Below are 26,535 nucleotides of genomic sequence, written 5' to 3'. Positions count from 1 at the left end.
GAATAGAAGCACCTTTCAGCAAAATCTGCAACTGCTTTTCCGTAAAAATGAAAATGCCCCATTTAACAGTGTGAAGAATGTTACATGGTGTTAGAACCATCAGATTTCATACAGGGAAACAGAGGTCATTTGCAAATTTGAAGCATTTCATCAGGACTGAAACATTATCACCTTATTTAATTTCATATACTGAGCTCCAATCGTGCCTTTGATTTTAGTAACCCATTGATGGAATGTTTTTTATTTTAGTGGGTTGATTCTTACGGGACCTACCTATGTACAGCTTCTTCCATTTCATATCATGCATCCATTGAGATCTATGAAAGGTCATCTCACAAAAATGTGATAGGATTAAAATACCATGCTTAGCCCCTCTCCATACGTGTTCTACTAACTCTTTTCATCCCCAGTCATACTCACAGGATCATATTGGCTCAGGCTGAGTTACGTTGTACCTATAGAAAGACTGAATTAAAAGGATATCAGCTCATTGTTTTACATAGAAGAAGTGTTGCAGGACCTGAAGTAGGGCACCAGTATTTGTGCAGGGCAGCAGGAATCTAACCTGAGTGATGATTAGTGAAGCAGGTTTGATATCTATAATAGAACTAAGATTTAAGGAAGTCAGTGATAGGGGTAGGCAAAATGCCATACCAGGAGGAGAATCAGAGAGCAAGTGCTCTGTGCATGCATGCCTGGAAACAAAGGCAGAAGGAAGTAATCTGAGATTAGTGACCTCCTAGACAAAGAGTAGGCAGAATGATAGATAAAGAAGGGACACAGAGTAAATCCTTAATTTACTGCCCCTTGGAGTCAGTAGGTTGTGAGGTGCTGCCACTGAATCCACATTTCCAGCAGTATCCAGTGAGGGATGGTAGCGTTCTCATTACTTCTGTAGTGCCCAATTCAGAGAGAAGATATGCAAAGCCATGATCACAGTTTCCCATCCAACTTTACTTCTCTGCAATCCACTTCTGATCAGTTGATCAGTTCTGAAATGAGATTATTCATTATTACATTGGTTATAATGTGAAACTAAAGGAACAATGATATAATCCCATTTCTTTTACTCTCATTTTCAGCTGAGCCATGGAAATGGAACAGGAGAACAACACCAACTTTGCTGGATTCATCCTCCTGGGTTTTTCCTCCTCACCAGAGTTCAAAGGACTTCTCTTCCCCTTCTTCCTCTGCATGTACCTGCTTAGCTTACTGGGAAACCTCTTGATCATGTTGTTGATCTTCTTCAACAGCAACCTTTTCCACATCCCCATGTATTTCTTCCTCAGTCATTTATCATTGGCTGACCTGGGATTCAGTTCCAATGCTGTACCCAAGATGTTACAAATCTTGGTATCCCAGAAAAACACCATATCCTACAGTGGATGCCTCAGTCAAATGTATTTCTTTGTGGTCTTTTGTACCACTGATAACTTTCTCCTTGCCTCCATGGCATATGACCGCTATGTGGCTATTTGCCGTCCACTTCATTATACTACAATCATGAGCTACAAGCATTGCCTGGTTTTGGCTGCTGGGTCTTGGCTCCTCTCTTTTTCCCAAGGCCTATTGTATGTATTTACAATAGCTAATTTTTCTTTCTGTGGCTCCCGGGAGATCCCTCATTTCTTCTGTGACCTCCATCCTTTACTCAGACTTTCCTGCTCAGATACCTCTTTTGCTGAAACACTGCTCATGTTTGAAGGTACCGCAACCATGCTTGGGCCCCTTATACTCATCCTTCTGTCTTACCTATTGATTATGTTCAAGGTGTTGAAAGTTCCTTCAGCTTCTGGGAAGTACAAAGCCTTCTCCACTTGCAGTGCACACATCACTACTGTGGCCTTGTTCTATGGGACTCTGATTGGCACCTACATCCGTCCATCCTCCACCTATTCTGGTTCCAGATTGAGAGTGGCTTCAATATTCTACACAGTGGTGACCCCCATGCTCAATCCTTTCATATACAGCCTGAGGAACAGTGAGATTCATGTGGCCATGAGGAAATTACTAAGGGTTTGGATGCAGAAGAGGGAAATCAAAGCAGAACTGAGATTACCACATAATAAGTCTGGAGCCAGTTTGGAAAACAATAAGCATGGCTGCCAGTAGAATGATATATAATGTTCTTTAACCTTCATAAAGTTCCAGACCATTTATTATGTCATCTGCATAAAGTTACAGCAGGATGGTTATAATCTCTGAATATCTTCCAAGGATATGTGCCATTCTGAAATGTGAATGTTGAAACTCTGAAAGTTCAGCTATGGCCTTAATACAATTTATGTACAGTATGTGTTACTTCAAGCTGTTTGTACTTCTAAGCATTTCCCCAGTGTTGCCTTTTTAGATTTAAATGGGTTAGTCATGTAACTCAGCATGAGTTTAGAAATAAGCTACCTTTATATTCTGAAATGCCAGGAGGAAGCTTTGGGCAATATTTAAAATAAGATTTTAATTAAGAGTATACTGTCATGTTAGTATAATTTTTCTTTTTTTAAAGGAAACTTAACCTTGCTGTACTTCCACCAAGATCTTTGGTATTGTACCCACACTGATGTCTGTGCCAGGCAGCTTAGCCAATTTATTTTTGACTCAACTACAACATTAGAGAAATCAGCAATAGTGGGGCTTTGCAGCACTTGGAAGTGGCTCCCACCTACTCTGTTCTCCCTTCTCCCCTCTGAGGCTAAGGTGCCATGGCACCTCATACCTGTTCACTTCCCTGCTTATAATGAGCAGAAGGTGGCTTTGCAGCCCCTCTGTACAGCTGCCCGTTTTTCTATTTGTATTTGCCATGAAAACCCTCATCTCCTGAAGTGGAAATGATAATGGGGTGTGTGTGTGGGTGCTTTCTGGCTGCTGATTTTTGCATGTCCCCAGGGGCCAGCTGGAGAATGATGGTAGTGAGATGATTGCAAGGTGCTGTTGATAGATCTGTGAGGGTTTGAAGCTATATGGAGCCACCTTTATTCCTGCCAGAGGATCAGAAGTCCACATATTCATAGCTCCATAAACAGGGAGAGCTGCAAAATAACAAATAGGAAACAATTCTCTTCATTCTTCTGAGAGATGGGTTTGGAAAATGAAGCACAACCTGAGAAATAAAAATAAAAATATAAATAAATAAATAAATAAATAAATAAATAAATAAATTCCTAAAGATACTTCGTCATAGCAAACAGTTTGTTTGGCTTGTTAGTCATCATACTTGAGATTAATTTTTAAGGTACTGATCCATAGTCAAGTTGGTCCTTGGCATGTTCTCCATCACAACTGAGATTAACTGTTGCATTTCCAGAAATGAGAATTTTGTCATTGTATTTGGAAATGGAATAAAATTTATAAAGCATTTTATATTTACACATTCTGGTACATATTCTAGTATGTCTGGGACTGTCTCTACATGATCTCAATAGGAGCAAATGCCCCTGATCCCCATACTGAAAGAGATTGGGTGATTGGAGGTAAAGGTGGTGTGGAGAATGACCTTTTCAGCAGTAGCCCTCCCGAACTGCTTGCCCCTGACACCAGATGTTCCCCAACCCTGATGGCATTTTGCAAAACAGTGAAAACAATCCTCTTTGGGGTGGCATGTGGATCTACTTGAAAATAGCTTAAGTTTTTATTAACAGTTTTAAATTAAGAGGTTTCTTAGTAGTAGTCATGGTTTGTATTTGTGAATGTTTTATACATGTTTTTTTTATTTTTTATTTATTTATGTACTTCATTTATATGCCACCCATTCCCAAAGGCTCTTAGTGGCCTACAGTCAAAAACATCACAGAGTAATTTTTAAGAACTTTCAAAAATAATAGATATCCATAAAATAAATATACAGTATTTATTATAAACTGGCTATAATGATGAGAAGAGGCAATATACATGCATTGAAAAATATCAAATAAATAATAATGTACTGTTATTTTAAGGTGATTGTTGTATGCTTTGAATAATTTAATTGCTTTGGACTTGCAAATCTATGTGCTCTTGATGAGACCTCACTTACCTGGTGATTCCAAAAGGTGAATATTGAAAGTGAATACCTGGATATTTAAAGTCCTTAACTTGCTGAATCAGTTTCTCATTGATTTGCCAATTAGGAGAAAGATTTTTATGTGAAAAAAGTAAGCATGCTGTGATACAATTTCCCTTTGAAATTCTGGCTAGCCTTATGGCATCATGAGTCTTACTTACAATCAAGCACTGTCCTTTCTCTTCTTTGACCACTGGTTTTGGTCAACTGTTCACAGAATGTCCATAGCTTTAATGAGTGGAAAGTTCTTTGCCCCCACTTTCACTTACACACTTATTCCTCCTACCACTCACCTGGCTCTTGAAACCAAGGTTGGCCAAACATCTAGCCCAAGGGCATGGAGGTCCTCTGTCTGGATAGAGAAATTCTGCTGGAATTGTTTGTTTCAGGTTTGTTATAGTCCTGCCGCTTGCTGGGAGAAATTGCCTAATACAACATTGAGTCATTTGCTGTCACTTTAAATGATTATTTCTCCATCCAGCTTCCTCACTCTTCCAGGATCTGTTTTTCTAATCTCAGAAGTTTGATATGCCAAGTATTTAATAAGATGTGGACGTACCTCTCTCACCTTCAGATAATAACACCTTGAGCTCTCTTTCATTGATGCTGGCTCAAACTGTTTTGTAGCCTTCTTTTAAATTTCGTCACATTGCTTGGATCGACAGTGTGAAACTGGCAAGAGTCTAATCTCTAAAGTAATGTCATATGACATTCTAGAGAAGTGTTCCAATTGAGAATCCTGTTTTTTGAGATTAGTAAATTTAATGTAACTGCTACTCTTCAAAAAGGTCTGGAGATCCTCATACTAACTCCATCATAGCCTTCTAAAGCCTGTGTGTTATGCAGATTACTTGAGAATAGTTTCTATAATCCATGCTTTCAGATTTGTTCCCACAGCCCTCTGCATATCTTTTGATATAATGTTTGACTATTAGGCTTTCATGTTTTCCTGGTCTGTAAAGATTAAATAAGAACATTGAACTGTAGTCTGGAGAAAACTGTTGAGAATACTTTGGACTTCAAGAATAACAAATAATTCAGTCTAGATGAAGTAAAACCAGGCTACTCACTGGAAGCATTAATAACAAAAGCTTGAAGATTTTGGACACATAATGTGAAGGCAAGAGAAAACCCTGGAGAAGACTCTGTTTCTCAGAAAAATTGCAGGCAACTGAAAAAGACAGCAACAGATAAGGTGCATAGATATTATTACTGATGGCCCAGGCATAGGTTTACAAGACAAGAAACAGTTACTGACAGAAAATTTTGGTGAAATGACCCATTGGATCACAAAGACTCAAAAGCAATTGAAGAATTGAACAATAACAACGACAATAACATATTCTAGGAACTTAAAAACAGACATGCCTGATCAGACCAACATCCTCTCTAGATGTTCTGTTCTAGTAATGGTCAACCAGATGCCTAGAGGAATCCCACAAGCAGTTTATGACCATAGTAGCATTACCCTTAATACATTCCTCAGCAAGTGGCATTCAGGTGCATACTTGGAGTAATAACAATGTCATCTGCTATATATTGGTTGGCCAGTGCACTTCCCAGCTAGAGGAGGTGGGCAGGAAGTGGTATGGCTGCAGTTTATAAGAGAAATATCTCCATTTCAGGGTTTCTGTGAACAGGTTCGCACTGAGTGTGGGTACCTAACTCTGTTAAAGAGTTCTCTTGGTATACTGACTGACACTTTCTAATGGCAACCCATATTAATTTGATGGAACTAAACTTAGAGATGTCAGTGGAGTCCCTTAGAGTTATGGTGCTAGGTGACTTGAAGAGTCACTTTGAGGTTAGTTTGGAGGAGCAATTCAGAAATTCGTAGCACCACTTACAACAGAGAGCCTATCCCAATTGGGCAACAAGGTCAACATATGATGCAAGTTACAAACTTGATATTTATTTTATTTTATTTTGGAGGCATCCCATGGGTAAGTACGTTTCAGATCTCCCAACTGTCACAACCAGATAATCAACTAATCAAGACTGGATTTGCAGTTGCATTCCACTTTGGGGGATGGATTTATTAGGATATTGCATAAAAAGATTATTGGGAACTAATGGGATTCCAAAACATCTTCAAAGACTTTGTATTGTCCCAGGGACATTCACAAGGGAGGTTGAAAAAAATCAAGATGGTGGACGCAACTGTTCAATTCCATTTAGGATGTGAATACAGAATGTGTATTAATTCAGAAACCAAATTAACTGTGTTCTATGCAGGTTAGCAATCTCTTTACAATGTGGTCCCTGAGTCTTTTGTGATTCAGAGCCTGTTTTGTTTTGGAAGAACTATAAGAGGACCCTCTGCTGAAAGCAATGGTCTGGCTGCCATTTTGTGTCTGGGCAACATGCAAAGTGCTGGTTGTTTTTATTTTACTAAGGACCTATGTAACATTGGCAAACATTATTTATTATTGGAGTCACCATGTGTGAATTGGGCAGCCATATAAATTTATTAAATAAATAAACATGCTAAGCAATTTACTTTCTTCTTAATTCACTGAATAATTGTTTCACCATTATACATGCATATACAATAAGGGCAGAGAAACATGCCCCTATTTTATTTATTTCAAGCAACACAACAACAACCCAGAGAAAAGAGTGGCACCATTAGGTAGCAAATTGCCATTGCATATCAGCACTACAAGCTCAGCTCTGAATCACTTGCAAAACCAGTAAGCATAGCATTCAGTAGAAAGATAAGTTTTATTTAGCATTTGTCCTATTCCAGTGCTTCTGTGCAGTGCTTAGGCTTTTGCCTAAGATCCCAGGATTCCAGTCCAATGGAACAGAGGCAATTTGGGTTATAAATATTTGTTTCCTGTTGAAAAGGGAAAGTGAATGCTGACTGTGATTCTGAAAGATGAAGCTTTCAGATATAAAGCATATTATTTGATTGTCTAAATTTAAGCTGTAACTAAATGTCTTTTCTCTCATTTGGACAATTTGAAGCAGAAAGTATTTCTGTCAAATTCTTCTGTCTTATAATGTTTGATAGCTTCTTTAGGCCATCAGAATCTGAGTTTGGAGTCTCTGCCCAAAGAAAGAATAACTGAGTGCGTGGTATTGAACAGCAGCATAAACATTTTAAAACTCAATGAATAAACTAACAACACTTTTTCAAGGTTGATGTTGATGATCTCAATGTGTTTCTGCAGTATCTCAAAAGCCCCAAGATCTCCACAATTTCCTCAAACACAAAAAGCACCTTAAATGTCCTGTGGTTGAGTGAGATGTTGAGCATGAATAATTTAAAAAAATACAACCCAGGAGTGGTAGATCTACACATTTGCCAGTATGAATTTATTACTGTATTTACTTTGTTTCATTTCTCCCTGGCCTTAAGCAATTATATTTCTATTATGTAGAAGTATGAAATACTAGGTAAGCAGCTCATGAGAAGGTGCAGTTCCCATGTAGGATGAGCCCAGGTCATGGAGGACCAGAAGTGCTTCTTCTGAGGTAATCTCAAGTTGTCCTGTTACAGGTTTCTCTTTTCCTGAATCATTTCCCTGCAGTCTTTCAAATCCATGTCCCAGTACCAAATTCTCATTCAAGATGTGTCTGTGATGGCCATTGTTGCCAGTGATTCCCTGTTGGATTTCTTTCACATAAACAGAAGCAGGTGAACTTGTGAAGGATGTCTCTGATGATGCTTGTCATGTTTTCAGAAGTATTGTGAGTTAATATGTTCATTTCTTCCCAGAGCAGTACAGGGATATAGCTGTTTGAAACATGGGCAGATGATGGAACTGCCATTGTTAATTCATAGTCAGTCAGTGTAGAACAGCAGTTGAGATTTTTGTTTCCCTTAGCATGTTTTTTTGGCTCAGGTTCATTCACTGACCACGTGTGCATGTTACAGGGACATTTTTTTGGTGTTGTTTTTCAAATAATAATAATAATAATAATAATAATAATAATAATATACTTTATTGATTAGTCAGTTGACCATATCAAAGCGTAGGCATCAGCCGCAGTATAATACAATAAGACAAAATAAGGCAAGATACAATATAATGAGATAAATAGGCTACAGTGAGATAAAATAGATAAAATATAGTAGGGTAAGGTAAAATAAGGATAAAAGGTAAAATAGTATAAGATGAAATAGAGATATAATAAGATGAATATTGGACTCAAAGGCATAGGTTTAGATGAATTCATCACCTTTGCATACAACCCCAATGTATTCTATAAAATGTATTCTCTGTGTGCAATGTTAAAGAATAAGAACGTTGACCTAATATCTGCAAAAAGGTGATATCACAGATTCCAAGTCCAGGGCAGATGCTAACAATCCCCTTCGCAACCAGATTACAGTCGTTTCTCTGTATACTTGGGTGACAGAATGACATTCCATAAAGAAAGTATAGTGATTTCACCAATCTTTGTGGGCATTTTGGATCCAATGGTGTTAAAAATCTTATTGCCTCTGTTGGCCCTAACTCAAAATCTACATCTATTGTCATCTACTTCCAGGCACACAATAGCATTAGGGTACCAGATATACACTATGTGAGATGATACATCCTGCATGTCACAAAGGGTGTGGACAGGTGGGTGGGAGTCATTATGACACACAGATAGGGTATACAACACTTCCTTAATTCCTAGTTTGATAATTGAAGAGAAAATAGTTTACAAGGAAGGTAGGCATTAAATGTACTAGACAACATTATCTCCGTATGCTTTACGCTCTTCACTCCCAAAATGAAACTATATAGCAATACAATAAATCTAGTCCTAAGCTGTTTGTGGGTGAATAAGATTTCAGAAAGATAGGGGGAAAATATTTCCTTTGTAATATCTGAATTGCACTGCTACTAGACTTGCTGGTGTGCTAATGCTGCGGATTGTGGATACTGAACATTTTGTGATAGGTCTCCACCTTCGGTCTAAGTTGGCCCGTATTAATTCAGCTCTGCTCTAACTCTGCCCAAGATGCGGTGATCTCGTTTCTCCTTTGTAGCGGTGGAAGATAGACGTTGATAATTAGCAGAGCGGCAGAACCCAATTCGAGCAAAAAAGCCAAGGCCATTTGCCTCAACGAGGGTACAGATTTAGGTACTACTCTTGAAGAGGTGGCGATGGGGATGCCCAGTCTGCATGAACCTGCACAACTACAAGAATTTTTGGCTTTGAAGCTTCTAGTAATTTCAGAGGACTATTAAGACATGAGTTGAAAGCAGAGAAGTCCACCAAGTCAGACGCTGTAGCTCTTGATTTTTATAGCAGCTATGGGAGTGCCAAGAGATTGCTCTTTTTCAGGATTACCCTCACGTTGTTGCTTAAAATAGGGATAATCATCCTGAATATTTCGTAGGGCAAAATTTATTAATGGCCTGGCTGTTTGACAAGTTGTCGTTAGGGCTTCTCTTAGATCATCTAATCTCTGAAGGATATCGGCCTGCCTCGAGTCCGACGGAGCACGGAAGGAGTTAATCAGGCTTTCTTCAAGTGAATCGTTTGCCAGCTGTGTAGTTGCAGGGCCAGCTGGTTGTTTGCTTGAACGTTTCTTTGGCAGAGGCTCTGCTGATGAGAAGTCCTTGAGATTGTCTGAGGGAGTTTTACTGACATATTTTAAAGTGCCGGTACGCTCTTGGCTGCACTGAGCCACAAGTGATCTAACTTCTTCAAAGTGAAAAACACAAACTGTAAAGATTGAGAATGTGCTCCAAAAAGCTTTCATTTTGAAGAGCATGCTGGGTACCACAGACTGTCCAAATGTTAGCAGGACTCAACTATAATTGCCTCTGGCTGGAAGCCATTCTACCAGTCTGTAAGACTTTCTCTCGCAGGGTAAAAGCTGACCTAAGGACCGAATAATGGCTTTTCTTGATCCCCATCTGCCTCTGTTTATTCTGTTGTTTAAGATTTGCAAAGTTATCTTATTAGTTTGTAGAAGACATTTTCTTAATGAATACTCTTCATCCTTCACTCTTTTCTCTGTGGAACTGCTTACCTTTTTCTTTTCCCTGCTAGCACTTCCTGTCAAGGGTTTAGATTTAGAGGTAAAATCTTCCTTCCCTCTGTCAGCTGCATGTAAAGCACAGTCATTTAATTTGGTAGGGTGAATAATATGATTAGGCTGACTTTCAGTAAATTTTGTGAAGGGTTCTTTTACTGAGTCAACTCTGTCCTTAATCGTAGTTAGCAAGTCAAAAATTGAAAGAACAGTCTGTGCAGTCAGTCGGCTATGCCTGGTTATAAAGTCCAGTGCCTTTTGTTCTTTCAGGGATTTAGAGTTAGAATTCATGTCTCCCTCCTGTATAAATCATTCAGCGGCTGAGCTAACAGCAACTGCCTGTGGAGAGGAAGCATTCTCTATCAGTGACAAGGAAAGGTCTAAAAGTTGCTGGCTTTCGATCTCAGCCTGCAAATCCCACTCAAGTGGGTCATATCTATCCCTTAGATCAAGTGGGGGAACGTTACTTACAGGGGAGACTTGCTTGCTTGCAATAAATCTATCAACCTTCAGCTGTTTTAATGGCTTGGCTGGTAGTTGTGTTGCAGATGGCATTCTCTGTTGCTTCTTTCTTTTTCCCATGTCGACTGTTGTAATAGTTGTAATTTAAAAAGTATGATAGTGAAAAGTATTTGTTGAAAAATTAAATTCTCTTGGAAGAGCCCATTACAGAGGCTGCAACCTTGTCGCCATCTTGACCAACCCCGCCCTCCAAATAGTAATAGTTGCATGGGTTTTGAGAATGTTTCAGCTATGTAGAGATTATTACCTCAGCTTGATAGGTCTTTGAGACTGATATGGGGCCCCTGAAAATTCTGTTCAGTGGAACAACTAATAACATATAAGAAATGTTACATGGAGGAATACTTCTATTCCTTTTTATCTTTCAGTTCCTTCATGTTTTTCTTCTTGAGCATTGACTCAGTGTTTATATTCATTAAGCAAGCTAAGTCCTCCATCTTGGGATGCTTTGCAACAAGATCCAGATTTGAGTTTCTTCACTGATTTTTAAGAGCCACTTGCATTTCCTTCCTGAGGTCAATATTGTATTAATCTAAAGTAAAATGTTCCATAATGGAATATTGAACATTAGCAAGTGTTAATATTTTAAGAGACATTTTGAATTATGGAACATGTGCTGTCCAATAGATAGCTCTGACTGTAACTCAAAATGAGCATGCTTCTATTGCTATATTTCTAGGGGAGGAAGATACCACTCTAACTAAAGTTTTAGGAGTTTGATGCTTTGGATTGTCTCTGTTCCAGTTGATTAAAAAATGTTTCTCAAAATCCACCCAAACATTTTGGGATGCTGAATATTTTCTAAACGTTTTCTCTATATTAAAATATTTCTAAGTAGTAATGTCCTGACATGACCATGAGGGAGACCACGGAGTGTCAGGAAAGTAACTCAGTCTTTGAGCAAAAGGCTAGCATTGCAGGACCTTGGACAGCTCCATACTTTGGCTAAACTGGGGACAAATTTCCTGCCCGTAGATCTGGAATTATTTTTATTATTTTTCCCATACTATTTTTCTGCTAAAAGTTATCAAGGGCTGTATACAACAATCAAAGCAAACTAAAACAGCTATATCTTTGAAAAAGCAAAGTAAAAAAAATGACTATAAAGGAACATTTCAAAGAGAGTGATCTTTGCTTAACAAAGTGTTTCAAGAAGAAATACAAATGTTTTTAAGAATGCCTTCATCCATCTCAGTAATGGGAGGAGGCTTCAAAATGTAGAGTTTTCATCTTACCAGATTCCAGAAGTAACTTTCAGCCTATACTTGATGTCCAAGTATCATTTGACCTGGTAGTAGTGATAGAGCAAAGAACAAGACTTTCAAGAAAGTCCCAGACACTGAGTTAATCTAATAGAAAAATAGATTATAGCATTCAAATAAGATTATCCAACTGTCTCCTGTGATACCATTCTTTCTACAGATTTCAGGGCAATTTTAGAGCATTCTTCATGATCTCAGAATCAGCTAATGGTTTTAACATAATTGTTTTATGTTTCACAAAATCAAGGGTGGTTCAGATAGTTTTACCTTCAGTTTTACCTGCTCCCTTAAATAACCTGGCCCTATGCCATTTTGGACTTTATAGGTGATAACCAGCAGCTTGAATTGCACATCTGATAGCTCTTCACCCCCTATAAGGTTACAGACAGATATCTCTTCTTCCCATAACCCATTCCTTATATAAGCAAATCCATAAATCCTGTGTTTAGCTTGCCATGCCTCAACCCAGATTGCACACCAGTCTTGAATGAGGAAGTGCAACTCCCTCCAAAGACAGAGACTAAAGGAAGAGAATCCCAGGATCTAGAGGGCCTTAATATCCACAGCCACTAATTTTTGGTAGGATTAAGATAGGACATCAACAGTATCACTTGGCCAGCTCTAGGTTGAGATGTAATTGGATATCAACAGCATATTGAGAATACCATGCCCCAAACCGACAGATGATCTCATCTGGTGGTTTAATCTAGATGTTAAACAAGAGGGGAGAGAACATTGAGCCTGGTGGCACACCACACAGAAGGGGCTGAGGGTATGATCTCTACCACACTATCAACACTAACTGGAAGCAGCCATTAAGGAAAGAGGAGAACCACCCTAACATGGTGCCCCTGTCCTAACAGCCAGGAACCACACTGAGACAAGGAGTAGGTCTCTAGTGTTTTATTACTGCTACATAACAAAGAATCCTAACAAACTGAAGAAGCGTGGGAAAACCCAGACATATAAACCCCAAAGACTAAGGCGGGCCCAATCTGTGTCTCTTTGAATGGCCACCTAATTCCTCAGTACAATGCATGGGCTTTACAGCCTGGATGGGAGCCCCCTGCTCGCCATCCTCACTCATGACAGCCCCCTTTCCCAAACCTCACAGCCAGTCCAGAAGGATATCATGACTGATGGTCTCCAAAGCTGCTGAGAGGTCAAGGAACACCAGAATGGATGCACCACCCCCACCACCCCCAGCTCCACCAAAAGTCATCAACAAGCATAACCAATGCTGTCTCCATACTAAATCCCACCCTGAACCCTGACTGCAACAGGTCCAGATAATTTGCTTCCTCCAGGGTTCTTTGTAGCTGGAGTCTGACCAACTTCTCAACAACCTTCCCTAAAAATAGAAGGTTGGAGATATGACAATAATGATCAAAAAGTGTTGGATCCAGGTATAGCCTCTTGAAGAGGGGGCACACCACCACCTCCTTCAAGGCCAAAGACACTACCCCTTCCCTGAAACAGACCAATTCCACAGCATGAACCCAACTGTAGGCCACCTCCTGGGTGGTCTGAACAACCTGGGAGGAACCTGGATGTAAACAGTTTGGAGAATCCTGTTCACCTTCTCAAGAGTCACCAACTCAAAGTCATCCCAGATCACACCACAAGACTGAGCCCCAGGCCCCTCAGCCAGACCTGCCCAGTTGGAGTCCAACTCCAAGGGGATCTGCATGACTTTATCTGCCAGGCAGAATATTCCTCACAGCAGCCCTGCAAATGATCCTGTGGCCCATCCTTCCCCAACAGGGACCAGGTCACCTAAACAGGGCTGCTGGATGTCTATCAGCAGACACAATAAAGGTGGAGAAATATTGTCATTTCACTGTTCTTATCACAAGTAATCCAGAATATGGGTTATGTTATGAACATACCATCACACTTTAGCCAAGGAAGTGCAAAGTTATGCAGATAACAGCAAGCTTGATGACTACTGTTTGTGCAGAGGAGAAACCTTGCTGTACTGCAGGAAACTAGCCTCGCAACAGTTAAATGCTTACCTTCATTTGAAAAAGGAAGTTATGGAAGAGATCCATCCTAAAGTATGCAAGAGAAAATACTTTTTCCATGGGAGGAATAAAATAATTGAGAAAGGCTAATGGTGGAAAGATAAGTTACATGTGTATCAATTTTAAAAATGGTCCTTAAAACTGTATGTCTCACAATAGTTTAAATGCAGAAATAATCAACCAAAGCTTTTTACGGTAAGAGGATAAAATGGTACCTTTATCCCTGCAAATTAAACTATTCTGAAATGCAAACTAGCTGAGTGGAACACTGCAGTGCTATGTCTGTTCTCAGTGTTTGCAGCCAGGCGAAACTGTCATACAGATTGGCCCATTGGGTGTTGTTGTTACTTCTTTATTTAATTGTATTAATTTAATTTCGCCAGAGTGACTTTTTGTAATCCTAGCCATAGATATTGATAACCCGTGTCTATCAGATGGGAAAAAGCAAGGCCTATTCTGGTCCATAATGCTAATGTACTGGTGATAAGGGTTTGCTAATATGAGACTGCGCACTACGACTGGTGACATGTGCCACTGGGAAGTAGATTCCTGGAGATCCAAGGGAACTATTGTTTGCCCCAATAAAGTATTATTTGTTTTAAAAAAGCAGTTATACTTGGTATCAGCCAACCTAGCCAATCTGAGATTGCTCAGTATTCCTGTTGAATATTCTATCATTAATTAGCAAGTTCCCTGAAGAATGTCTTCATAGCTTGTTCTTTCTTTCCTTGGGGAACCACAGTGAAGATGAATTATCTTCATCTCATTACAACATGGGCCTTATTTATGCCATTGCCTGGTCACCTCTGCTTCAGGAAGGAAAAGGCTACATTGCAAAGACTTTGTTCTTAGGTGAATGATTCCATAATGAGTATCATCCCAACCAAAGAGATCCATTTTTAGTGAAGACGTCAAGACTTCTAGTTCCGGTAGAGATATGGTATAGTATCCCATTATATTTTATGGGCAAAGGACAAAATCTCTTTAGCGCTCTATTCAGCATTTCCCCCTTTTCCTTTGTGTCTGCATCTGTAACAACATATAATTTTGCACATCTTGCTTTCACACTCCTGTGCACTCAGTGCACTCAGCATGTTGTGAAACATAGGACAATGTTGTTGCATGGTTCTTCTGTCTGTCGTTGTTGTGGTTCTATTATCCCCCTACAAACTGCCTTTATGCAAGCTGGGAGATATATGCAGGAGTGGTATATGGAGATGTTGGTGAGAAAGTAATTTCTCTTGTAGAGGACATACAGCTGGAGAAGGAGATTTTGAACTGGAAAGAGACTGTTATCCCTTTGTTCATAGTGTAGACATAGTGGAGAAATAGCCTGGGAGAGAATCACAGAATTAGAAGGGCTATGGCTTAGTGGAAAAGAACCCACTTTGCATATAGTGGGTCCCCAAAGCAGTCCTTGACCTTCAACACGTGGAAAAACATGTGCCTGAAAAGGCTGTGCTTGGCTGCTGCCAGTCAGTGTACATAGTAAGGGGTGAGGTGGATAAATGTTCTGCACAGAAGAAGGCAGCTTGCTCTATTCCCCCCAAATAAATAGTTACCACTTCATAGGAAGAAGGAACTGTGTTATTGGCAAAGGGATTCTGAAGTTCCTTTGTCATTTTTTCTGTAACATCCTTAACCGCTCAGTCCAATCGCCAGGGATTTTTCATGTAATGACTGTTCCCCTATTTGGAGAGGACTCTCTTTTTATGAGTTAACCCTCATAAATAATTTATCGTTGTACATTTTCCCATCCATCTGAAAACAAATAAAACTAGTCCTCACATGTCAACGAGGTTCTCAGTCACTCAGAAAAAGTGAAAGAGGAGAGATTTATGCAGACCTTGGCCATATTTGGGGTGAGTGGTTTTTTTTTTCCATCGCTGGAACACAAATTAAAATAAGCTGTATGTCTTCTACAAGAGAAATTACTTCGAAGGAAGGTATTTAACAGCTGTAAATATATTTCTTCCTCTCAAGCTAGTCTATTACCTTTGGGTCTAGTTGAAATACAGGGCAGAGAAGTAGACAAGAACTTGGTCCTAAATGCCTGAGTTGAACAATGAACCTGAAGGAGCAGAAGAACCAAACCAACTTTTCAGGATTCATCCTCCTGGGTTTCTCCTCCTCACCAGACTTCCAAGGATTTCTCTTTCCCATCTTCCTCTGTATGTACCTGCTTTGTCTGCTGGGAAACCTCTTGATAATCTTGCTGATCTTCTCCAATGCCAGCCTCCTCCATGCTCCCATGTATTTCTTCCTTTCTCACTTGTCGCTGGCTGACCTTGGATTTAGTTCTGCCGCAGTGCCTAAAATGCTGCACAACTTAGTGACCCAGACAAAAACAATATCCTATAGTGGTTGTCTGACACAGATGTATTTCTTTGTGAGTTTTGCTGCTACCGATAACTTTCTCCTGGCTTCCATGGCATATGACCGCTATGTAGCCATCTGCCGCCCATTGCATTATGCCAGAGTCATGAGCTTCAAGCGCTGCCTTCTGTTGGCTGCTGGATCTTGGCTCCTGGCTCATTCCCACTCTTTGTTATACATTCTGTTGGTATCTGATTTTACTTTCTGTGCTTCTCGAGAAATCCCCCATTTTTTCTGTGACCTCCACCCTTTATTGAAAATATCTTGTTCTGACACCTCCATTGTTGATAAGCTTCTTGTCAGTGAAGGTACAGCAATTGTCCTTGGGCCTCTCCTACTCATTATCTTCTCTTACATCTTCATTGTCCTGAAGGTGGTGAAGCTTCCATCTAGGTCCAAAAAGTACAAAGCTTTCTCTACTTGCAGTGCCCACCTCACTACTGTGGCTTTGTTCTATGGCACTGTGATAGGCACCTACCTCCGCCCATCATCTTCCTATTCTGTCTCAAGATTGAGAGTGGCATCGATATTTTACACGATAGTCACCCCTACACTCAATCCTTTCATATACAGCCTGAGGAACAGTGAGATACATGCAGCCATAAAGAGATTGATAAGGAATTGGTTTTAGTAGTATCAGCATCCTGAGCTACAGACAAACAAATCAGCATGGCTGTTAATGGAAAATTGCCCAACGTTCCCTAGCATTTAGAGCATTCCAGCTCTTCTGTCATTCTCATGTCAATAAAATCATAGCCAAGTGCAATCAACCTCACTTTTTATATTAGCTGTTTCTCAGAATAAAAAGATGCCTGAAGATCTGTCAATAACATTTCAAGCCACACTATTCCATGGTGTAAAATTAAACTCTTAGTAAATCTCTGGGTTTTGAATAGCTCATTGTCTGAAAGAGCTTCTGTAATAGCTTTTCACACTGATGGTCCTCTCCAGGCTACCAGAGCTGTTGCTTTCATCACAAGACAGAGTTTTGTAAGCTGTGTTTACTCAAAGAAAGAGACTGTAACTGGGAATATTATGTCTGAAGGGTATGAAGTAACTGACGTTTATTGTTGCTTTTAAGGAATTGATTCTTTTGAAAGGCTAGAGCTGGGGATCTCAGTGTACTTAAAGTGCTTGTGTGTGTGTATGTGTGTGTGTGTTTGTGTTCAAGTGATTATTGACTCCTGATGATTGCAGTTTTCTTGGCAATGTTTTTGGAAGTGTTTTGCTATTGCCTTCCTTCTAGAGAGAGGGACCAGCCCAAGGTCACCTGGCTGCCTTTGTGCATAAGGCAGGACTAGAGCTCACAGGCTCCTGGTTTCTAGCCTGGTGCCTTCAACCACTACACCAAAATGACTCTCAAAGTACTTCTGAAGTCCCCAAATCTCCATTACCCTCCCCTTACAAAAATTGGCTGGAAATGTCTATTCTTATTACTGGGGAAATTAGACAGCATGAATCATTAACTATCCTGCAGTTGGTATCTCCACAACTTTACCAAGTTGGCTTTATTTTGCCGATTAATTTGTTTGCTTTTATCCTGCTCTTAAACAAGTTTTTTTTAAGCATGGCTGTTATTCATAAGTTTGAAATACTAGATAATCAGCTTCAGTTCTAGGTTACAGGAGTCTGAAATTCATCAGAGTGAATCATCAACTCCTCTTCTGCCGGATTTCTGTCTTCCTGAATCATAGCACTTGCTTTCCTTGCTGTCTCAGATCCATCTCCCAGTGCCAAAGATTTGCTGGTGAAACCACAGGAACTTCTGAAGGATATCTTTGATGTGCTTGCCATGTATTGGGAATTTAGTCCCTGGATCAATTGTCTGTCTTTTTCTAACTCATATTTTTGGGCCAATCCTTCTCTCTCAGCCCAACCTACCTCACAGGGTTGTTGTGGGGAAAAACAGGAGGGTGGAGCATTATCCATGTTGTCTTGAGTTCCTGCATGAAATATATGATATAATTCAAAGAAATAATATATTTCCTTTCTTGATTCCTACAATACATCAGTACAGCTGTTCCAAAAACAGCAGAAGCAGTAAATCATATCATTCAAGTGTAACATCAATTGACCTTACTGTTTCTGTCATAATTAATAAAAGAGTGAAGGTATTCATAAAATCTGACCAGCTCCTCTCTGTCTTCCTTTATTTACCTGTATAGATTTAAAATCCTATGATATCTGTGTCTGCACAAGCAGTTTATTATTGCTTATTGCAGTTTTCCCCAATCTTGTGTCGTCTGAATGGATTGGACTTCAAGTTCCATCATCCTCAGCAAGCATAAAGCTTGGTTCAAATGTCATGCCAGCCTGGATTTTACAGCATGTTTCTGGGTAGGTAAGAGAAATGGTGCCCCATCATCCCTTCTCCAAAAGAGATAATAATAATTTTACAGATCTGGGAAATCTTCCAAATATGCAGAAACATTGCTAGTTTTGAATATCTTATTTGGCTTCCAGACTGATAGTTTGTACTAGATGGAAAATAATGAAATTACAATAAAATGTTACACTGAACACTTCTGCTCAGAGTTTCATTCTTCTATTCCTTTCCATCCTCTCTTCAAGTCTTTCAAGTTTTTCTGGAAAAGTTAATCAGTATTTATGTCCACTGAGCATGGTACTCACTGGGCTCCTCTGCAAAAGGAGAGAGTAATAATCCCATTCGAATTTCTCCATTGATTTCTAAGGGCGGTTCTCACTTTTCTCCTTTTTTCATGCTAAACATTTCTAGATGTTCTCTGGTTGATAGCTCTTACTGTCCTGTTGTGACTACAAGGAAGCACCTGAAAGTTATGGAAGCTATGGAAGGCAGATGGATAGGTAGACTTGCAGGACCCTGGACAGTTCCATATTTAGGCCCAACCTTAATTCCCAGCCTAAAGAGTGGAGGAGGACCCCAAAGCTATCTCATACTCACTTGATAAGATATTGAAACAAAACTGCCCAGAGTCCCCCATATGAGGGAGATGGGCGGTGATAAAAATATGATAAATAAAATAAATAAATAAATAAAACAAATTGCCTGTAAGATAAAGTAACTGGACTGTTTGTTTTAGAATCAGTATATATTTTTCCATGTACATATATCATGAGTAGAAGAGGCAGTAACATATTGCTTAATTTTTTACATCCAGTATCTAGTATATTACCGCACTTATTCCTGTTTTCCAGTATTGTTGTACAATGTAATAAAAATTCTAATTTGGTGGAATACAACTTGATAAGTTCCTATTTAGCAAAGATACAAGATCTGTATCCCTCAGGAGAGGGATACAACCCACAAAAAGTTAACAGTTCTTCAGTTTTCTAGGGGTTTAATTTTAACTAATCTTGCTTTCTTTTTAGGAGATGCAGGGGCAATATTGTTTGTTTAACAGTTTAGGTTGCCCAGTTCCTAATGACTTTGGGTAGCTTACAAATTTAAAAAGTAAAAGCAATACAACAAAGGAAGTCATAAGCAACCCAAAGACAAACATATAAACAAAACCCCATATGAGCTCTAATAAATACTTTTGCTTGTATCCCATATCAAAGACAGTGATCAAGCCAAAATCACGTTGATAGGGAAAAGAAAAATCTACCATCTGCTGTTTCATCGGCTTAATAAAATCATTATCTTTCAAGAAAATATATTCAAAAACAGGAGCAGGAAACAAAGAGGAGAAGGATAAAGAGAAGAAAGGGCTAATCCCTTTACAAAATGGACAACTACAGCTCATCAAGATTGACTACATAGAACAAATGTATGTATGTATGTATGCATATGTGTTTGTGTGTGGGTGTGTCTAATTAGGAGAAGTTGAACAACTTGGAAGTGTGAAGTTGATTGTAGTCAGAATAATACAACATGGAAAAATTTCAATCCTCCAAAAATCATGAAGAGTCTGGTAGCACCTTTTCAGATCCACATGCTGTATTAAAAGACATAAGTGTTTGTGAACTACAGCTTATTTCATCAGTTGCATGGAGTGGCAAAAGTGATGTGGGATTTAAAGTGGGATGACGCGGTAGGGTGGGGGGAGGGAAGGGAAGGCCAAGTGATTATGCAGATACATGATACATGTAAGACAGATTACAAGTACCTTATCAGTTAACAATTGCAATGTGTCAAAACATCATATTTGTTAAGACTTCCTGAGATGGCCTGACATCTTTTGATATATGTGATAGGGAAGATAGTCCCCCTTTTTGGGGGGAGATGAGCAGTGCTAGAAATTTGAATAATAAATAAATAAATAAATAAATAAATAAATAAAATCGTACCTGTATCAATCACTGTGACTGTCACCTTGGCACAGGCATAGCCAGGGGATCAAGGAGGGCCAATGAAGGCACATGCATCATGACATCATCATTGCAAGGCATCAAATGTTGTGACATCCTGCCATTTGTGCAATGAGCTCTTGATGTCATTATAGTTTGCTAGGCATGGAGGAGGGGGGAGGATTATGGTAGAGGTTTCTTAGGTGCCATCAAAACATTCATCAGCTACTCTCCAGTAACAAATTGGAGGACAACCACCTAGTTCTAGCAGTAGCAATTAAACAGTTATCAGGAGAAGAAAACTGCAGCGAGTGCCTTACTATCCAATGCCCATCTGACTAAGGCACTAAATTGACCTGGTTTTTGTCTAAGGTACTATCATACTCCAGAAATCCACCACTGATACTATAATCCATGGCACGTGCCAATCATTTAGTAATGCCCATTCATTCTACCATCAATGATAACTGGTGAGGTCGGTGGGGCCAATTAGGTGCTTTTGTCATGCATTTACCACACATACCCTTTGTGTGTGTCAGGGAGGGGGAGGATATGTACTTTTGAAGAATTGGTGTATGCCAGTGAGAAGTCCTTAAACATTCAAAGGGTGGTAGTGAAGCGTCTGCATGACCATAGAATGTAGATCCTGATATTGCTTAACTTCATTGCCTCATTGCTCCTTTCATCGTGGCTCGTGAAATTGTCCCTACTGTACAATTGTACTTCTGTCACCAGAAATGCAAATAAATATTAATTTTCACCATACTGAAACCAGCTCCCATGTCTCTCAAAGATAAAGTCTCTCGTATGGCCCATACAATTATAAAAGTATACTCATGACACAAGCTATAATTTTACCTTTCTACAGTCATTCTTTGAAGATATGACTATGCAGCAGCCTCTGACCCCCCCTTCCAGCTGCTTCTAAACTTCACAACAGCTTCATCTTCATTTCTATAGCAATTTTGCCTGGCATTCTTTCTGATGGGCAAACTTTTCTGTTGCCTTTTTATTAAAACTGACCCGGTGTTGTATCGTTTATTTTTCCAACAACAACATTGCCAAAGCATTAAGTCTGTCTTGGCCAATCACTTCCTAGCTTGATAATAAAAAACATTACTTTGGAGGTAAGTATGCTAAGAGGCTTTGATTGGGCTTTGTGTTATAGGGGCTCAGCAGGTTGTAAGAGCTGGTTCCAGCCTGATGGAGATTCAGCTGATGATTATGTAAAGTTTCCCTCTTATCAGTGAAGAAGCCTGCCTCTTTGCTGGCTTAGAGAAAGGCAATTAGAAAGAAAATCAGCAAGTCTCCACCTTAATGTTTGTGGTGATATATTGATTCTAAACTGGAAACATTTCAGTTGCTGGAATTCTTGTAACTGTATCCCATTCATCTCAATAAATCTTGCTAAAGAGAACTCTGTGGAAATTTAATTCCATTTACCTGAGCCAGACCCTCCTGCTTAGAATTGCTTCTTCTTCCCAGTATTTCAACTAGTCTCTGTCTGCATGGCTTAGCATTCATAGTAGAAAGTTGACCAATCACAAAGAAGTTGTATCTGGAGAAGTATCTGATGGGCTGGTCCAGCCCTCGATTACCTTCTGTCCATGTGCTTTAAGTGCCTGGATAAACATTTTTTTTTCCAGGAAAAAGAAAAGACGGTTTGCCAGTCGAGCAGTTGCCATGGAACATTCCTGCTTAAAGATAAAACAACTAGTTTGGCCCTCCCTGTATTGAAAAAAATGGAGTACAGAAACCTTGCCTCTGCAACCAAGAGCCTAGAGTCATGATTCAGACATGAGAAAAGAAAATCAAAAGAAGCTAGGATTAAATGGTAAGCAGTGATGAAAGTCACAGAGGAGTCTGTTTAATAGATTTAATGCAATAAAAGATTTAATTTTATTTCTTTCTCTTTTTTTCTAGGAAGGACCTGCTCTCAACAGGAACTTGTTAGCTATCTAATAATTAGAAGCAACATAATGGCATAGCAATGGCCAAAAAAAGAAGAAGAAGAAGAAGTCGCAGGCATGGATGTGATTGCATTTTCACAATCTGAAGACTGAGCTCTAAAAAGCTTGTATGTGAGAAGATGTTCATGAGGACCATCAGAGATGGAAAAAGATGAATCCCACTCCTGACAATATCTTCAATAAAGGAGTGGTAAAGAGCTATTAATATAATGTTCTTGAACCAGTCTCAGATGCCTCTATGAAGTAGATTTTTGGAGGTCTGCCTAATAGAGATACTGTTTTATATTTCTTTTTTGGCCAAACTGACTACAATTTTTCTCAGAAATCTGTGCTTGACATCAACTTTCCAACCCAATCTTACATCACCTGTTATTGCTCTTGAATGTTCTAACTTTGGTTAACAAGTTCCCCAAAGACTCTTGTTTTTGCACCAATGTCTCTTCCTTGGGGTGCCACAATCTGGAAATCTTCCCTACATCCTTACCACAGGCATGCTGGTTCCCAACATTGCCTTTGTACATCTGCTTTGGGAAAGAAAATGCTCCCCCATGAAGCCTGAATCCTTGTTTGAAATTGAAGAAATTATAAAGATGCTCTTCTCCACCAAAGGAACTGGACCTCAGTGGAGAAATCAAAACTTTCTGCCAAAGGTACGACATGCAGTGATAGCAAAGGTATAACATTCAGTGATTTTCTAATGGACACAAGACAGTGATTTTTTTTTTATTCAGGAGTTTTCTCTTTCTCGCTTTACATTGAAAATGCATAGAACTGCACTTCATCCTCCCATATTATTTCTACCCCAGGGCATCCTCAGCATGCTGTATTTGAGTGAAATGTAGGATGAAAGTAATTCCTTGTCCAGCCTTTCTCCCCCCTCCAATTACCTCCATCCAAACTGTCTTTTTGCAAGGTGGGAGAGCCACACAGGGGTGGTATATGTAGGTGTTATGGGAGAAGGTGATTTAGCAATGAAAACTTATTGTCATGGAAGGGGTTAAGTTCTTCCATTTGGGCTCCTTGGCTAAATAGCACAGGAGGGAAGGGCTGATCCTCGGTCAGGGAGAAGAGGCTGTAGATGCCGAATGTCACAATGTCACAAGGAACTCCTTGGCCGTCTTCAGATGGGGCTGGGAAAAATGCTTGTCAGAAGGAGCCCCTCCGTGGCTGGTCAGGGTACTGAAGACTGGGTGAGATGGATGAATGGCCTGCCTCAGTAGAAGGCACTTGGTACGATCATTTACACCAAACTCTAAACCCTTACAAAGTACTTTCTACACAATGAGAACTCGGTATATTGTATCTGAATGAGACATAGGACAATGATGTTGTGTGGTTCCTCTATCTGCCATTCTTGTTCAGATTATCCTCACCAAACTGCCTTTTTGCAAGCTGGGAGATATACACAGGGATGTATATGCAGTGGTTGAGAAAGCAGTCTAGAGAAGGAAGTGGAAAAGGGCCACTGGATAGAGTTCTGGATAGAGCTCAGTTTGTACGACAGTAGCTAAATTGCGTGGGACACAATCACAGAAGCCGGAGAAAGGCTGTTGCTTAGTGGAGGAGAACTGCTTTGCATACAGAAGTCCCCAAACACAATCCTTGGTAATCAACGAAGAACCCTGGTGCTGCTGCCAGTCAGGGCACACAAGGATGGATGAATGATCTGTGGTAGTAGAAGACAGCTTGCTTTGTTCCCAATGCTACCAAATGGGCCATTTCAGCCTATTTGGTCTGAAGCTAACACTTCACAGGAAGAAGGAACTATCTTACTGGCAAGGAACAATGAAGTCATTTTCTCTGCATCACCACAATTAGGAGATTTTTAAATATATTTATAAAAAGACACTCTGAAATTGATCAGCTTCCTCAGCCAGGCAAGTCCTGGTTCAGGAAAGCCACTATCCACGGCCACTCATCATTCATTTCATGGCCAGCCATCTCTAAATCAGGCTGCACGAGTGAATAGAAGGAATTAGGAGGTTTTTTTGCCTGAGTATACATGACTTTAGGGACGTGGTGGTGCTGCGGGTTAAACCGCTGAGCTGCTGAGCTTGCTGATGGGAAGGTTGGCGGTTCGAATCCACGTGACGGGGTGAGCTCCCGTTGCTCATCCCAGCTCCTGCCAACCTAGCAGTTCGAAAACATGCAAATGTGAGTAGATCAGTAGGTACCGCTTCGGCAGGCAGGTAACGGCGTTCCATGTAGTCATGCCGGCCACATGACCACGGAAGTGTCTACAGACAAACGCTGGCTCTTTGGCTTTGAAACGGAGATGAGCACCGCCCCCTAGAGTCGGACACGACTGGACTTAATGTCAAGGGAAACCTTTACCTTTACCTTTTATACATGACTTTAGAATGGATTACCTTGAATATCATCTCCAATTTGAAATGTCATTCCTCCAAATTGGAGAAGCCACATGAAACTTTTTGCTGCCTCGTTTTGTTTTTGTTTTAACTGTCCTAAATAATTAAGTGGCATTTGCTATTTAGCCACCTAATCACAACAACACATGCTCAGCCATAAATAAAGCCTCATAACACCAACCCATATCCAGTGAGTCTAACAGTAATTGCAGTAGAACACTAAATGCCCAATATCAATCGTCTTCATTACATGTTTCTGTTCTGTGAAGTGAATCTGAAGAAATGTATGCAGGTCTTGAGCATTGCCAGACACACACGGAAGTAAATGTTCCCCACTTACCCCCCACCCCGTTTTTAGAATACAAATCAAAATAATTCAGATGTCTTAAAGACTAGAAATCTAGACTAGCAATTTTCGCCATGTCCTGAAGTATTTCTTTTCCTTTATGTCTAGGTGAAATACAAACCAGATATGTAAGTAAAAATGCATTTTTATCCAATTGGTACATATTTTCAGCTGACTTATGGAAAAAGACCAAGAAAACCAAACCAACTTTGCTGGATTCATTCTCCTGGGTTTTTCTTCCTCTCCAGAGTTTCAAGGACTTCTTTTTCCTGTTTTCCTTTGTATGTACCTGCTTTGTCTGCTAGGAAACCTCTTGATAACCTTGCTGATCTTCTCCAATGCCAGCCTCCTCCATGCTCCCATGTATTTCTTCCTCTGTCACTTGTCATTGGCTGATCTTGGGTTGAGTTCCACCATTGTGCCTAAAATGCTGCAGAACCTGCTGTCCCACACAAACTCCATATCCTTCAGTGGTTGCCTGACACAGGTGTATTTCTTTGTGAGCTTCTGTGCAACAGATAACTTTCTCCTGGCCTCCATGGCATATGACCGCTATGTAGCCATCTGCCGTCCATTGCATTACACCAGAATTATGAGCTACAAATGCTGCTTATGTTTGGCTGCTGTTTCTTGGCTCCTGGCTTATGTCCACTCCCTACTGTATGTTCTTTCAATGTATAATTTTACTTTTTGTGCTTCCCGAGAGATCCCACATTTCTTCTGTGACCTCCATCCTTTATTGAAGCTTTCCTGCTCTGACACCTCATCTGTTGAAATGCTGCTTGTCAGTGAAGGCACTGCAATTCTTCTTGGACCCCTTTTGCTGATTATTTTTTCCTACTTCTTTATTCTGTTCAAAATTTTGAAAATACCATCAGGTTTCAGGAAATACAAGGCCTTTTCCACCTGCAGCTCCCATCTCACTACTGTTGCTTTGTTCTATGGGACTCTGATAGGAACCTACATCCGGCCATCCTCCACCTATTCTGGGTCTAAGTTGAAAATTGCATCGTTATTATACACAGTGGTGACCCCCATGCTCAATCCTTTCATATACAGCCTGAGGAACAGTGAGATGCATGAGGCTATGAAAAGGGCAGCAAGGGGCTGGTTTCAGAAGAGGTGAGCTGTAATGAATCTGAGCTTGCTACAAGAGAAACTGCAAATCAGTTGGCAAACCAGTAAGCATACCATTCAGAAAAAAGATGAGAAGTTTTATATAGCTTTTATGTAGCCTCCCAGACTGAAAATAGAAGCCCTATTACTTTTGCTTAAAATCACAAAAGGGCCAGATTCTCTAAGAAGGCCAACTGTTATATATGGTTATAAACACCCTATATTATGTCTTTCATTCTGAACTGGAAAAGTGAATTCT

General features: G+C 39.9%; 3 protein-coding genes across 3 annotated transcripts; all 3 read left to right on the top strand.

Moving 5' to 3' along the window:
* The first annotated feature begins 1,194 nt into the window (after positions 1 to 1,194).
* LOC134490116 (olfactory receptor 1J4-like) lies at positions 1,195 to 2,112 on the top strand. The gene is made up of 2 exons (XM_063292995.1): positions 1,195 to 1,538; positions 1,824 to 2,112. The coding sequence occupies exons 1-2, from the start codon at positions 1,195 to 1,197 to the stop codon at positions 2,110 to 2,112; spliced, it is 633 nt and encodes a 210-aa protein (XP_063149065.1).
* A 13,783-nt stretch (positions 2,113 to 15,895) lies between these two features.
* Positions 15,896 to 16,837, top strand: LOC134490115 (olfactory receptor 1L6-like). Its single transcript, XM_063292994.1, has one exon. The coding sequence runs from the start codon at positions 15,896 to 15,898 to the stop codon at positions 16,835 to 16,837; it is 942 nt and encodes a 313-aa protein (XP_063149064.1).
* An 8,501-nt stretch (positions 16,838 to 25,338) lies between these two features.
* LOC134490790 (olfactory receptor 1L4-like) lies at positions 25,339 to 26,286 on the top strand. The gene has a single exon (XM_063294072.1). The coding sequence runs from the start codon at positions 25,339 to 25,341 to the stop codon at positions 26,284 to 26,286; it is 948 nt and encodes a 315-aa protein (XP_063150142.1).
* The last annotated feature ends 249 nt before the right edge of the window (positions 26,287 to 26,535 follow it).

The sequence above is a fragment of the Candoia aspera genome, chromosome 2 (assembly GCF_035149785.1).
Source record: "Candoia aspera isolate rCanAsp1 chromosome 2, rCanAsp1.hap2, whole genome shotgun sequence".
Classification (NCBI taxonomy): Eukaryota; Metazoa; Chordata; class Lepidosauria; order Squamata; family Boidae; genus Candoia; species Candoia aspera.
The sequence above is the reverse complement of the archived record's forward strand: the minus strand, read 5'-3'. Positions and strand labels throughout refer to the sequence as shown.